Source organism: Peromyscus californicus, unplaced genomic scaffold, assembly GCF_007827085.1.
Source record: "Peromyscus californicus insignis strain IS unplaced genomic scaffold, ASM782708v3 Scaffold_21__1_contigs__length_65335640, whole genome shotgun sequence".
Taxonomy (NCBI): domain Eukaryota; kingdom Metazoa; phylum Chordata; class Mammalia; order Rodentia; family Cricetidae; genus Peromyscus; species Peromyscus californicus.
In genome coordinates, this window is record NW_026294514.1 from 35,944,766 (window position 1) to 35,960,216 (window position 15,451).

Genomic DNA, 15,451 nt, shown 5'->3' on the forward strand with positions numbered 1-15,451 from the left:
CTCCATAGCTGCCACAGTAATGGAGTAGAGGATAATAAAGATGAAATATCCTTTTTAGAATGGGTCTAAGGTGATTACAGCAGTCTCAGCCACACCAAGCCCCTTCCTTGGATCAAAACCCTCCTAACAGATGTTCAATAAAACTTTCAAGAGACTATTTTGATTCCCAGGAGAAAACAGTCATTTCAAAACACTTCAAAGTATCCACTCAAGTAATCAGAAACCCATGCTAATTATAAAAACACTTTTTTAAACTAACTCAATTATGGGAAGCTTATCCCTTTGTGGGAGGTCTACCCCTTTCTAGACAGAAACAGAAGGAATGGAAAAATCTAGGAAGAAGACAGAAAAGCTCCCCTAATTATAATATATTTGCCTAAATTTTACAATTGTATTTTAAACTATCATAAAAAGTATTCAAATATATCTGAAGATAAGACATATTCTTTTAAAAATTAATGTTATCTAATTTGTCCAGACTAGACAGATATTGATGGATACAAACAATTCTAGTATGAACTTACCTTTAACATTTACACAATTTACAAACTTACAGTTAACATTTATACTTACATTCAACATTTACACCCTTCACAAACCCACATTCAACATATACTTATTTATAATTTTTACAAACTTACATTCAAAATGAAACTCTATAGATTTATTTTACAGACTTTATATTAAAAGGAAACTCTATAGAACTATTTTATAAACTATATTCAAATAGAAACTCTATAAACTTTTAGCACATATCTAGAAGAGATTTCTTAGAAGACTTATTTACCAAACATATTCAAGAGGAAACTATTAGCAAACATCCATAGCAAACATCTAGAAATAATCTCTTAACAAAACTAACATATTCAAAAGCAAACTCTATAGGACTACTTTACAATCTTTAGCAAACATCTAGAAAAGATTTCTAACTTATATCCAAAACAAACTCTATTAGCAAGCAACTGGAAGAGGTTTCTTAACTGAACTATTAACAAGACAGAAAGTACACAAATTATTTCTCAAGTTCAGAGCTTATAGTCAGGTTTGATACTATTCTGAAAGTTTTCTTAGAGTTTGAAGACAGAGCCTAATTTATCAGTGGCTCTTAAACTTAACTGAGAATAACATAGGGTAAAATTCCCTCTTCTTAATTTTTTAAAGCTGCTTTAAGATTACCATGAGTTCTTACAATGATGCCAGTGTTTCCCTCTTGTATCTTAAGCACAATTCAAGTATGTAAGTTTTTTTCACACCTGAAGCAATTTCCCAGTGAAAGGCCCATTTTGCTTTGTTTTCTAGAAGATTTCAAAGTAGCTTATTAACAAATGGTATTAGAACTTTAATAATCTCTCTAGAGGCAAGCTGTTCACCTGCTCTTAGTTCTCAGGAGGTAAGATTAAGCTTTCTAACATTGCTTTGAAAAGAAATTGCATTCTGAGCTAAAAAAAAAAAAAACAACAAAAAACAAAAAACAAAAAACAAAAAAACAGTTTCTGGGAAGTAGCACCATTTTGAGCTGAAAAACTACATTTCCCATAGTGCCTTTCTGTATAGTCATGCTGTTCCATTAGGTACTATGTTTTCCAGACTGCTTTTCAAACTACATTTCCCAGGTTGCCTTTTGGTTATGCCATGCTTCCCATTTTTGAATACACAGCTAAAGTCAAGTTTCTAGTTTTAACACAGGAGGTTTTTGAATCAAGCTTTTGCTTTTTCACCATGGGAGATCAGGAGATTTCTGTTCTCCCTGAGCTGATATTGATAGGTGTATTTCTCCAATTAGATTGGTTTACTTACTACTGTTCCCAAAGCCGTTAATGCCTGTCTGCATGCACTTCAAACAGGCATTTTGGTACCAGAAGCAAAAACCCTCGGGGCTTGCTTTCCACCTTTACCAAGTCAGTGAAAATAAAAGTACCAAATGTGTGAGACCAAAATGAGCCATCTTAGAAATAAGACCAAAATGCCTTCACCCAAAAACTAAGGCCTAAGATTTCTCCTTTTGGGAATAGGCCATTAGTTACTGAAACCAGTCAGTTCAGATTCCAGAAACCAGGAAGTGTAAAAGTACAGAGTCACAAGATAGTCACGAGGTAATGCCTGCCAGACTATGGAATGTCCTCTCCCTGGTTTCCAGGGTAACTGACTACAGAAATGCCCCCACCTGAGGGCAGTCAATGAGAAATGGTGGCGGGCAACCACTCCCTTAGAAGTAATTTCTAGAAGTCCCTAGAAGCGAGCCAATCAGAATTGTACCCGTACTAGCACCCCTAAATGATGTAACCTTGTGATTTCTCCCTTTAAAAACTGAGCTTGCAGACAGGCGGGCACTTCCTCCAGCCTCCACTGCGTTGGATGTATTGGACAAAGTCCCTGCCTAGGCTTGTATTGCTTTTGGATATCCAGAATTAAACCTTGCTTTTGCATTCTGGTATGCTCATCTTTGGTGGTCTCTCTGGGGGTCACGATCTGGGCACAACACTTGAAACAAAGCTTTTTCAGAAAGATTTTTGGGAACTCAAGCCCTGCCTCCCTCATTGCAGGTAGGATTTTTAAAGCCCCCACTGCTTTCTCCATGCTAATAGACCCTCCCCAGGTTCTGCACCACCTCTGTTGAGGCTTCACCTTGAGGGAGGCTGTCCTTGATCCACTTTCTACCTGCACTAGGCTCTAACTGTAGGGAACTTCTGGCTGCTGTTTTTACTGGCTAGCAGAGAGGATTTGCCAAGTTCCAAGAGGTTTGTTTTTTCTAGAGCCATTACAGGTGATTCTCCTGTAATAATAAGTAATAGATGTTACTTCAAAGGTGAGTTAAATTTTTGTCCTTACAGAAAGAGAAAATATCTGAGAAAGAAAAGATCTGAAAAGCTTCTTAGCTTTTTAGAGAGCTATTACTAAGTTTTTTCCAAGAAAACTTTCAGTTTTTGAGAAAAAGATTATTAAGTTTTTTCAAGACTTCTGTTCTCTAACCTTTGGCTTTAATGGCCCAGAGGAAACTAATTCTGATGGTTTGATGTTTCCATACAGTGGCAGCATCAGCAGAGTGAAAAGTTTTATTTCACCTATATCCACCTCAGGGAAAATTCTTTCCCCTGCCACTAGGGACTTAAACTGTTCACAGGCCAAAAAACTTCCCACAGGAATCTTTTTCTCCCTGTTTCTTTTCTCCTCTTTGATGATTTTTTTTTCTCTGATTTTTCACCAGGATTTTGCACTCACAGTCCCATAGTTGGAAATTCAAGAACATAGTTTCTCTGTCTTGTTGCTTGTCTTATATGCTATATTCCTACATTCTACTTTTCTAAGTTTTTTCTTTTTATCCTAAGTTTTTTTCTACACTCTGTTCCTACATTTTGCCTTATATTTTTTTTCCTTAATTTTAAAAATTAAGAGGTAAAAATAGAGAAAACTAGATAGAAAGAAATCTACATTGCAGCCTTACTTTTCAGTTTGGCATTCCACTGCCTAAACTTCACACCCAAGAATAAAATACCATCACCTTCATTTCTCAATTTGTTATCTCGGCATGCTTCACACCCGTGACACCCCCTTTCTCCTATTGCCATGTCTCTGGGTTCCTATTCCTTGATGCCATTTGTGGGACACTGGCTCCTTCATTTATTTCTACCCCAGGGACTCTTGAGGAGAGAGGGACAAAGATTTATATAGAAGGATAGAGGGGAGAGAACCAGATAAAAACACAGGATAGCCTCGAGTGGGCCAGGATCCTTATCCACTGGCCCCTACTGTCTCTTCTAAAGGGTTATTTATAGGAATGCCAAGGGGTGGAGCAAAGATCTCCCCCTAGCACAGCCAAGTGGAAACCCTTCCAATCACCTTGTAACCATGCACGTGGTCAAGCAATCTCTTAATGCAGCCCTGATGGGTGAAGCAAGCTCGTATCTCACTAGGAACCTTTGTGGGCCTCCACAGCTCTCTAGCCAATAAGATATCTCCACAGCCTCTGGAGCATTTTTTTAAGGCAACACAAACAATTCTACTCCAAAAGGTATGCGACTATGACTAAACAGTTACTATTAAAGAATCATGTAAATGTAAGTATAGAAAATACTTGAAATAAATAGGATACACTCTGAAGATTTTTAAACTTAGAAGTACATGTAGGTCTTGGCTAATTAGCAGCAGACCATTGGATATTCTGTTCACTCATTCAGGTGCTCACCATGCACAGGGCCTAAAGCAAATGCATTTCCCTGTAGCAACCGCTGCCTCCTGGGCTCTCTCTTATCTCTTGATTCTTCTGTTTCTTTTACTGAAATAGATTGTCTCTCACATAATATATCCTGATTATGGCTTCCCCTCCCTCTACTCCTCCCAGTTCCTCCCAACCTTCCTTCCTATCTGCATCCACCCCCTTCCTGTTTCTCCTTAGAAAACAAACAGGCTTGTTAGGAAGACTTGTTTCTCACCTACTCTAGACTGTCTTGAGATATGACTATAATTAACTTGTGAATTCTTGCTTTACTTTCCACAAGAGAAAACAGAATTATCTATTAAACTAGATCACAAATGTTTTTGTTAAGAGCAGTTTGTGATCCATCTTTGTATCTACCTTCCAGATTTAAGAGGCTTCTGAATATACCTAAGTTGAACTACATGAAATTACCTAAGTTTGATCCCTTTGGGTCTGTAACAAAAGGTAGTTTTATATGACTAAACCTACTAACGATTGTTCAGAAACAATGGTAGAATGAATGAAGCTATATTTAAAATTTTTAAATCTTATCTGTATATGCATGCATATTTATTCATATGGATATACAGAAACATTACATGTATATGATGATAGAATCTTAGAACTGAGTTTTGGGTTTAACTTGTTTTAACTGAGGCGTGATCTTGATACATAACCAATTGCCCTAAAACTGCTGTATTACTCAGGCTTTCCTCATCACCCCTGACTGCTTTTAAGTTTTTGAGTACACACCCTGCTTCTACTAGGTGTCAGTTCAGTAGCTTCCAGACATGAGTTTTTAAAACAAAAAGGAGCATGGCCACCTTCTCCGCCATAGAAATGGCTGTAACTAAGATAACATCATGAATTACCCTCTCATTATTAAGTTATTTTTCTGGGACTGTACACTCTTTGATAAAATTATTCTGTCTAATAATGTTAGTAGTAGGTAATCTTTCTTTGGGGATGTTTATGATATGGCAGACATGGTTCTTAGCACTTCGCATCTGTTGCCTTGTTCTGGTCTTGTCTCACTCTGTTGAGGTAGGTAATGTCATTATCTTCATTTTTCAGATAAGGAAATTGAGTCATCCAGAGCTAGTCATTTTCAGCCAATCATACAACTCACAATGAATGTGGAGCTGGCTGTCAGATCCAGGTATTGTGGCTTCAGTCCTTTCAAACACCAAACAGACTCTCACCAATAGGAATGTATGTGCTTTAGAAATGAGAATGCATAGAAAATCTACTGGCTTTGTGAAATACATAGCATCTAGCAAGTACTGCATGATTTGAAGTTATAGACTCAGAAATGTACCTAAAGTGTGAAGGTTTGCAGCTGACTTCTCTTATATAAAGTTCAAAATAATTTCCAGTTGTAGAACCTTACCTCACTATCCTACACTAATTGGGACTTAAAGCACAAATTCCCTACAGATAATTTATGACAGGAAAAATCATAATACATCCTACTAAAAGGCTTAAGTAGTTAGACAGGTTTATTCTTTATTACTATTATTTTTGTTTTTTTTGAGACAGGGTCTCTCTGTGTAGTTTTGGTGCCTGTCCTGGATCTCGCTCTGTAGACCAGGCTGGCCTTGAACTCACAGAGATCCTCCTGGCTCTGCCTCCCGAGTGCTGCGATTAAAGGCATGCACCACCACCGCCCAGCTAAACAGGTTTATTCTATATTTGATTTTAAATGAATAAGTGAGTTATATTTCATCGTAAGTGGCTCACAAAGGCTATGGTTAGACACTTGGTCCCAAGCCTGTGGTACCAGTGAAAAGAGACTAAATGTTTAGCTGGAGTGTGGGAGGAAGTTTGATCATTAGGCATGCCCCTGATGGGGATAGAGGGATCTTGGCTTTCACTCTCATGCATTCCTACACCATTGTTCTAACTCATTACAAACACAAAAACAACACAGTCAAGAAACCATAGACTTGAACCTTTGAAACTGTGAATGGAAGTAAATCTTTCTTATTTAAATGCATTTAATTAGTTGTTTTGTCTCAGCTAAGGAAAGCTGGTGTATATAGCATGAAAATACACCAGTAAAATTGTGCTTTCTGTTTCTTTTCTATAATATTCTGTTTTTCAGTACATATATTTGCTAATTTTTTTATACTTTAAAACTATCAATTTATAAAAAAGCTACATAGATAAGAGAATAAGTAAGCTGGTTAAGTGGACATAGTACTCAACAACTTGATATGTATGCAATATATAAATATACATGAATATATGTAATGTGTATTACATATATGTAGTGTGTATGTATATATTTAGTAAAATGCTTTGTCTAAATTTACACATGTATGTGTTTGTATAATTAAAAGATATATAATGCAATAAGTGTAATAAGCCAGTGTGGTATTCTCTAAGTTTGAATGAGAAGCACTCCATTGCCCTCCATTAATCAGCATTAAATAGTGACAAAATATCAATTGGGAGGATCAAGATCTTAGACATTTTGCTTTAAGATCTGGGCCTTAGTTAGACAGACAGAAAAAAAAGGATGGTGAAACTGGATTATTTTATGTTGCACAGACAATTATCTTCTGCAAGTATTATAAAGCACGTCAGATGTCTGGCCAAGATTTTAGGAAATGCAATTGGACTTCTAAGGTAAATCAAGCATACCCTACCCTTCGACTCATTGGGGAGCCATACTCTACCTTTTGGCAGTCATAAATTTTACTTCAATATGACATAGCTCAAAAACAGTAGGTCAAGCCATTGAAAACTGGGAAGGCTGTCCATGTTCAAGTGGCTCTTTTCTGTGGCTGTCTTTTGGCTTAGGTCCTGGAGAACAGGTGGGGTTGGGTTGGTTGAGCAATAGAGGCTTATCATTTTCAAGTGAGGGCTTTGGGAATTGTTCAGTTATTGCATCATTTCTATGAATTGCATTTTTAAAAAGTGTCATCAAGACACACTTGGGGAAGCAACATGCAGGTAATTTGGTCGTTTCCCAAATTGGTAATTTGGGTAATTCTCGTAATTTGGTTGTCGCTACATAAGGAAACATACTGGAAAGACCAAGCTCAGCTGCTCTCCCACTGGCAGGAAAAAAGTGTCATGAGGAAGGGTTACCTTCTTACAGGCCGTGATGGAGCCAGCCAGGCTGCCTGCTGCACTGCTACTGTTCTGCTGTGGTTCCAAAACTTCATGCATCAGCGGTGACTCCACATTGCTGTGAGTGCCCCCAAATGCAAAAGAAAAGAGAGAGCAGTCCAGTGAGTCACCTCTCTGTTTAGAAATGCAGAGCAAATCAAGCGTTGCATGACCGCAAACCCATCTTTTTTGATTGTGCTCAACACCACCAGTCTTCCTGCTCAAATTGGCCTCTCCGTGTTGCGTTCACATTGGGAATTAGAAATATGACGGACAATCATATTGTGAACAGAAAACTGCAAGCCATTGCTCCCCAGTGCTTAAATGGACACAGTCCCATCTGTCTGACTTGTAACATGGCTAGCCACTTTTCTTAGAAAGTTTCTAGAACCAAATAAAGCCTTCTTACTTGTCATATTAATTCAGCTCTGCCAAACCAACACATCAAAAAATACTCATCTCATTTTTTTTTTCAAAATGAAAGTTAAAAAAAAAAATTAGCCAGGAGGATAGCGTGGCATGACACCAGAAAGAACATAAGCCCAGCAAGGCCAGTCACCTGCTTACCATCTCTATGGTGGCAGAATGTCCTTCAACTTGTCTGTTTCTAAAACTTGAAATGCTTCCCTAGTCTGGACTTAAGAACAATTGGTAGAAGTGATCCACTAGCTTACCAAAGCTACTTGGGAGAGCAATAGCCACAGGACACGGAGGTATCTTCCTGAATCCCTGCCCACAGAGCTTGAGTGACTCCAAAAAGGAATAAGGCATTATGTTCTGTATTCACAGACCAGGTGTGGTGGGCTAAGATTAACTTAAGATGATCTTGTCTGTCACATGTTTTGTAACATGTCTATCAATAATTTGTAACCTATATTAGCCTAATATTCCTTCTTTGCATCTTTCTTCCATCTTTTACTCCAAAAGATGGAGCAAAACTTCATTGGGTTTGACTATGTACAGAACTGCACAAATATTTTTAAAGACTTAGAATTATTGATGCATTTTTAAAAGGGGATTAAAAACTGAAGGTTTTATTTATTTTCAAAATCTGCTTTTCATTACATAACTGACAGTTGAAAATTAGGCCCCCTTTAAACGTCCCGTGAATTTTTAAAGCATCGCTAAATATTGTTTTCCTTCTGAAAATATGACAATTTGGAATTTAAAGACATCCTCATATTTCAGACACGTGCTCTGCTGTGATTGTCACCACACAGATACACACAATTCATCAAAGAGTACCTTTTGAAATATTATTTAGTGGTTTCATATGAAATTTTTTGAGATGTAGATAGCTTTTCTTAAAAAAAAAAGTTTAAAAAAGTAAGTCAATTCAAATAAACAGCATGTTCTTAACAGCATCCTAACTCTCATTTCAGGTTATAAATTAGTTTTATGAGATCAGGATATGAGTGCAGTCTGTTGGCCTTTCCATTAATTATAGTAAATGATGGTGTTTTGTGACAAATCATAGGATCCAGCAAAGTTTCCATAGCGTTCAAACTTCTCATGTGTTACTTTCTGAGTAATTGATGCCTTGAGAACTACAATGAATTCAGTATAAAGGAAGGGGGCAATACCCACATTTTCCTTGCTTAAGGAAGGAAAAGTAAGAGGAAAAAGTAAATGGAAGGGAATAGTCATGGAAGATGTGGAGTCATAGAGTAAAAGAGGGAAGAAAGATGCAAAGAAAGAATAGGTTAATATACGTTAGGTTACAAATTATTGATAGACATGTTACAAAACATGTGACAGACAAGATCATAGCCAAGCTAATCTTAGCCCACCACACCTGGTCTGTGATTACAGAAAATAATCCCTTATTCCTTTTTGGAGTCACTCAAGCTCTGTGGGCAGGGAGGGATTCAGGAAGAAGATTCCCCTGTGTCCTGCTGCTATTGTTCCCCCAGGTAGCTTTGGTAAGCTAGTGGATCACTTCTACCAATCGTTCTTAGGTCCAGAGTTAGGGCATATTGCACATCTTTTTTACAGGGTTAGGGAACTGAGGAATTGGAAGTAGAAGAAGGGTCGAGAGGTAAAACTGAGGAAGGTTCCAGACTACTCGCTGCTGATGAGAAACAGTAGAGATAGCAAGTCAACAAGCTCCAACTGCCCTAGAAGGAGCTTCATCTGGTTTAAAGAATTGATTAGACCCCAAGTCACCAAGAGGGTGATGTAGAAATAAGCCTCTGTAGCTGCCCACCAAGCATCTGCTACTGGGCTTTAGAACCGTTCACTCACCCATTAAAAATGAAGAATTGGAAACTCTGTCCATAGATTTCCTGGTGATAGTCTGTCTCCTTTTATTGCTGGGGCACACTAGCTGGATGTAAAGATGCATACAGGAGTTTACGTTTTGTTACCTGTCTACTAGGCTCACTCCATTTGCTTAAGTAAGACTTATAGAAGTAATAAATAAGTTAACTATGTATACACACATTTAATCACTGTTGTGAGAATTAAATTTAAAAAAAGAAATTGAGTAACATCATAGAGTCAGTGTAGTATATTACTTAATGGCAAGCATTATGTACCTTCACCATACCAACACTGGAAGCAGATATACCCCCCCACATCTCCCAAATCACCAAAGATGGGACTTTGGTGATATTTAATATCCACAACAAAAATGTAGGAATGTTTGCCTTTCAAAATCATGTTATTTGGTGTGGATTTCCAGTCTGTGACTCTACAATTATCTCCATCTGTCCCATGACATTTTGGGATAGAGATGGGAGTTTGAACTTTTATAAAGATTTTGTCCTTAGTCTCCAGGGAGGTAAAACTTTGGATGCTGCAGGATGAGGCCAGACGGTGGTGACATGAAACTCATGTGTTTATTAATATGAATTCTACTTGACATGAAAATAATTGTTGTCAAGATACACGTTACAGTTCTATAACCAGCTCTAATGGGCAAGCCTGTAAAGTCTTCCCTGGGACATTTTCCTTTGATATGATAATATTTATGAAGACCAGCTTTCCAGACTGATTTTCATGTGGAAGCTTATAAAATCTGTTTCAGTGAGAAGGAAGATAAAATGGGAGAGAAGATATAAAAGCAAAGTATGATGGAAAGCAGTGACTTTTAAGCTGGTCCCTCCATCAAGAAGCCTTTTTTACAGAAAAAAAAGTCATTTGTGAACAAATGAGGTGTTCAGGGATCACTGCACTGCCTGTATCATTGACTCCTGTCGAGTGAGGGAGTAGGCCAACATCCAGGGTCACATGATTTCCCCAGAGACAAGTTTTCTATGTATTCCTACTTAAAACTTGGTTCAGGAGCTAGTACCAATTATAAGAATCTGTGGCTTGTTAGAAACCTGGGAATTTGGGTCCTTCCTTATAACTACTGAATTAGAATAAAAAAAAAATTTGGCATTGAAGTCAGGTGACTTCCATGCCCACTAATGTCTGAAAAGTACTTTTCTGTCATGCTAAGTGATGTGCATTCTAATTTGCCATGGTCCTTTGTACATGGTGTTTTTCCCCTAGGAACGTTCTTTCTAATGCGCCTCCCTCTTTTATTAATAATCCCTCCTCTATCAATTGTGTCTCAGCTTATAAATTGCTTCAGCTTTCTCCTTCCTACCCCACCCCCGACCAACCATGGAGAGCACAATTCCTCTCTGACATCCTCCCAAATTCCCATGAACACACAAACACATTGACACTCCTTACTATTCCCATTACAATCTATGAAGTGAGATACTCACTGTCCTCTGTATCCCAGGAGCATCCTGAGCCGCATCCGCTATAGCACTCATCAAGAAGGCCGATCTGTGGATAGTATTTCTCTGCCTCTCCCTTTAGGATGTGAGTTTTAAAAGGGTAGCAACTACAGAGGACCCAGGATAATGCTAGGCAGCAAGCAATTGCTGAGGCTATTTGTTCCCATCTTTCTGGGAAATCAGTTAACCTCAAAAGATTAGACACAAGCATGTGTTCGCATTCATTGTTTAATTTTCAGCAGCAGTGACAGATGGTAGGATAAGCTGTATCTGAGAAGATAATTTAAAGTATTTCCCAGGATAGTTTTAATGAAAAAAAAAAACCTGCTGTTATTGTTGCTAAACACAGTGTAAAGTCAAACACTTTTAGTAGATTATAAAAAATAAAGTTTGGTCTCGATTTCTCTCCACTTGAAGGGTGCTTTTGGTAAAAAGGAGTGATTATCATTTGCTGTTTGGTTATGTCAGCCCTTGTCAAGGATGTGTACTCTTGAGCTCTCTACTAAATCCTTTCATCTCAACAATGGAAGAAAAGACCCAGATCCATCTGACGAGGTCTTGAATGAAAAATTGAGATACGCTCATGATTACCAATTTAAGAAAGTACTGCAATCGTGAATTATTTAGAAGAATTCAAAATATGTGTTTGCACAGCTTAAAATGAAAGGTTGATCTACTGAATGTCCTTAGTTTATCCTCATCCAAAGAGATTTACCTGCTATGTGCAGGTCAGGCATTTAGGTCAATCTTTCAAAAACCAGTTTGTAGTACAAATCACATGATGTGCTGGTCTCTTGCGTTTCTCTCCTGAACCACCTCTTGACTGAGACTTGGTTGTTGTCTTTCAATAAGCTTTTAGTTTGACTTCTGTGAATGCCCTTTTCAGCTACGCCTGGACCTTGGTCTACTGAGCCTTATATTACCAATACACTTCCTACCACATTTTAGCAAGAAGCCTCTGAAATTGAGTGTCTGTGCAACTTTCTCATCTCCTCATCCTTGATACAGTCCTTGGCCTGCCTTTAAGAAATACACTTAGTTCAGCGTCACACACTCTCCCTACCTTGATATGCCTTCTTAATACTTCCCTGTTTGGTGACCCTTTCATCTTGCCTCTTGTCTATAAATTTCTCCTTAGTATATTCAGAGTTAAGTCCGGATCTGAATTAATGTTACTTGTACCCATTGTAACAGCTTACATAAACTCTATCCTGCCAACTTGACACCTGGTACAAAAACAAATTTGTTTTATACTGTGTTCTCTAGTTGCATCAAGTAGGCAAGATTCTATGTTCTTTTTATTTCAATTTTGTGCCCATATGTATGCCCTACCCCCCACCAGTTTGGAGATATCCATGCAAATGAATTCTTGATCAATTTAACTGTGGCTGAAAGGCCCATTAAGTCCTCATGAGTGCTAAACGTTTAGAAAATTTATCAGAGGAACCAATAAGTCAACCTTGAACATATTTGGAGATCATCTTACATTTATCTTGTTCCAATATTGAAAGGTTTTCAAATAACTGAGGAATGGAGTGTAGACCTCTGATATTATACACCAGTAGAATAATGATAACAATGCTATCAAGTGACCATCCTTTGATGTTCCTACATGAAGACATTTTAGAAGTGAGTGAAAAACAAACACCTCACTACCTGTTGTCACTATTATACTTCAAAGCAAGTATAGACAATACAACAACACTCTGATGCATTATCAAGAATGAAAGACATTACCTTGGGAATAAAAAATAGTTGATGACCCTTCCCTACCATTTTTTTGTCCTTGGATCACACAGACTGTCCTTGCATACCCAAGCTTGGGTACCATCTTTGTGCAGTGCTTAGTGAAGACAATAAAAGACTACAAGAGGTCTTTCATTATTAATCATAAAACAAGTGGGTTGTTCTTGGCAGAGATAATGGCCACAAATTAGCTATGCTCTAATTCAATCTTGATGATTAAGTAGCAGACAAAGAACAAAGGCCTGATTATAGTCTTGTTACTTTCTCTGAAATATAATTGGCAAAGCCAAAAGCCAGTAATTTCTCTGTTTTTGGTACTACTTGTTCTGAAGTCTTTTATACTAAGAATTGTGTTGAATATTGTATAATTAAAGCTCTTTATTTGGAGATCTCAAAAATCTAGCAGCTATGTCCATAAATAATCTGGAAACACATCTTAATTAGATACTAGGCAAAATGACTGAATTAAATAGGAAATACAACCAACAGTGATTGTTCATATATGAAAAGGATTGTGGTATCTCATACTGTTATGGACGGTCCATAGTGGTGAAAAGAACTACATCTGCATGTATGTTTGCAGAGCAGTGTCTGTGTGTCAGATACTGGGCTTTGTAAATGACAGGCAATATACACACGGCTTTAATCACTACTATGTAGATTTTTAGACTTCATTTTTTTTTAAATGTTGCTTCACAGTCTTGGGCCTCACCAAGATCCTAATTTGGAAACTGTACCACCTTGCTCAGGAAACAGATCCAGCCAGCAAACACAAAGACTTGTGTGTCTTTCTGTACTAAGTAAGGCTATGGGGGAAATTCCTTCAGAACATACAGGCTACCAATCACATGTACAAAAACATGAACTAGTAACATTAAAACAATACATTCACATCACTATTGGTAAGTTAATTTTTCATGAATAAGTGTTCATATAGGAATGTCACTTTTGATTATTTATTATATGAATAGTTATACCAAAAGAACATCACCTTTAAAAAATAAAATAAAATGAAAGGTGTTTCAGCTGCAAAGATAAACTATATTGTGTATGTTGCTTCATTCAGCTACATCAGACCTTAGTCCAGGTGAACTTAGGAAACATGTTATGGGTGTTGTCTCAGCTCCCTCCTGCTCAGTACTTCCATCAAACTACCTAGGCAAGAGCCTCTCTGGATTATACAATTCTTCACCACACTATTCATTTTTCCCAAGGTTGCTATGGTTTAATGTCTCAGTATTTGCACTCAGTAGTATGTTTTACTTAGTTACTAAGTTATGCCTACACTGTAGAGAAGAAGTTGAGTGTTAATATATAACCTAATATTACGTTGCTGTCAAATAACAGCCCTAGATTTGTTCTGCCAATTCTGACACTGCAGTATCTTTCTCCACTGTGTTTGCTACCAATCCCTCTCAGTTTTTGTTTCTATGACAAAGCCAAGTGACACCAAATGTGGCCAGCTCCAAAAGCTCCAGTGTTCAAGAAATCTAGCTGTAAGAGTGACTCAAACCTCTCTAATATTAAGTTGTTTTTCTGCTCACCTATGGAATGTAGACACCATGGGCTACTATGGTGGTTTTATAAGATTATTTCCTGTAAAATGGCAACATCATACATGGTGTGAAAAGTGCTCAATATGAAGCTGAGAAATGATGCTACCATAAGTCCTAAAGATTTGTTTATTCCAAAAAGACTCCTTGTTAGGCTAGCACACATTGGGAAAATATAATATATGCAGAATTCTAAAATAAATACACACATTTAGTTTTGTCTTTAGACATGAGGTTTCAAGATATTCAGAACAGACGTTTCTGTATTTAGGGAGATTTGTGAGCATTATCATGATGTCACAAAATGAAGACTCATAAAGTTCTTTGGAAGTCCAAAGACCACAAGAGAATTTAATTAGTCTATGAAGACCATAAAAAGACCACAAAATAAGTGTCCTGTTCAGGCACACAATGTTTTTTCTATCATATGGAAAATATTAAACTAAACTTCAAAGATACCAAAAAATATTATATGGCAAAAACCTGAATTAAAGATGTTTCTAGAGTAAACAGGTTGTTTTACAAAAAAAGACTGCTACTTCAACTTGCAAAAAAAAATCAATAAGATTATTTCAATGAATATGTAACAATTATTTTTTTAAGGTAGCTTGTGCTTTTTTATCATGTGTTCCTGTTTGCTCTATATATTTGCTTAGCAGAATCTTTCTCCCAGAGATTCCAGAAGAAAAGATTCTTCATTTAGCATGAGCATCCTGTCTCACAATTGAAAGGGAGTCATGTGACTGGAAAAAAGGTACAGGATGGGCTGAGCCATGCAGGGAGCAAAAGAGGAATGACGGAAAGTGTGTTGGTGGAGAATACAGATACGGGCCACTCCAATGTGTCTAGTGACTTTAGATCTGGAGTATAGATTTTGAGAAATGTTTGTTGGTAACTAAGGAAAGAAACACATTTTTTGATCATCCAGATTATGAAAACTAATACTCTATTCCATTGCCAAGAACAATATGCATTGGCATGTTGTTTCTGGGAGTAAACATTCATGGCTCTTCTGGAAAGCAACCTGATCAAGCTTTCCCCTAATTTCACCCATTCTTGATTATTACCTATGTATGGTGGTTTGAATGAGATATCCCCTATATGCT

The 15,451-nt window shown here is 37.3% G+C and overlaps 1 protein-coding gene across 4 annotated transcripts in view; it reads right to left on the bottom strand.

The window, feature by feature from the left end:
• Sphkap (SPHK1 interactor, AKAP domain containing) overlaps positions 1–15,451 on the bottom strand; it is a 156,507-nt gene that overhangs the window by 105,550 nt on the left and 35,506 nt on the right. For all 4 annotated transcript variants that reach the window (XM_052750075.1, XM_052750073.1, XM_052750072.1 and 1 more), the window contains one exon: positions 7,292–7,391. In XM_052750075.1, the coding sequence (XP_052606035.1) occupies positions 7,292–7,391 (100 nt within the window). The remainder of the gene's footprint in view (positions 1–7,291; positions 7,392–15,451) is intronic.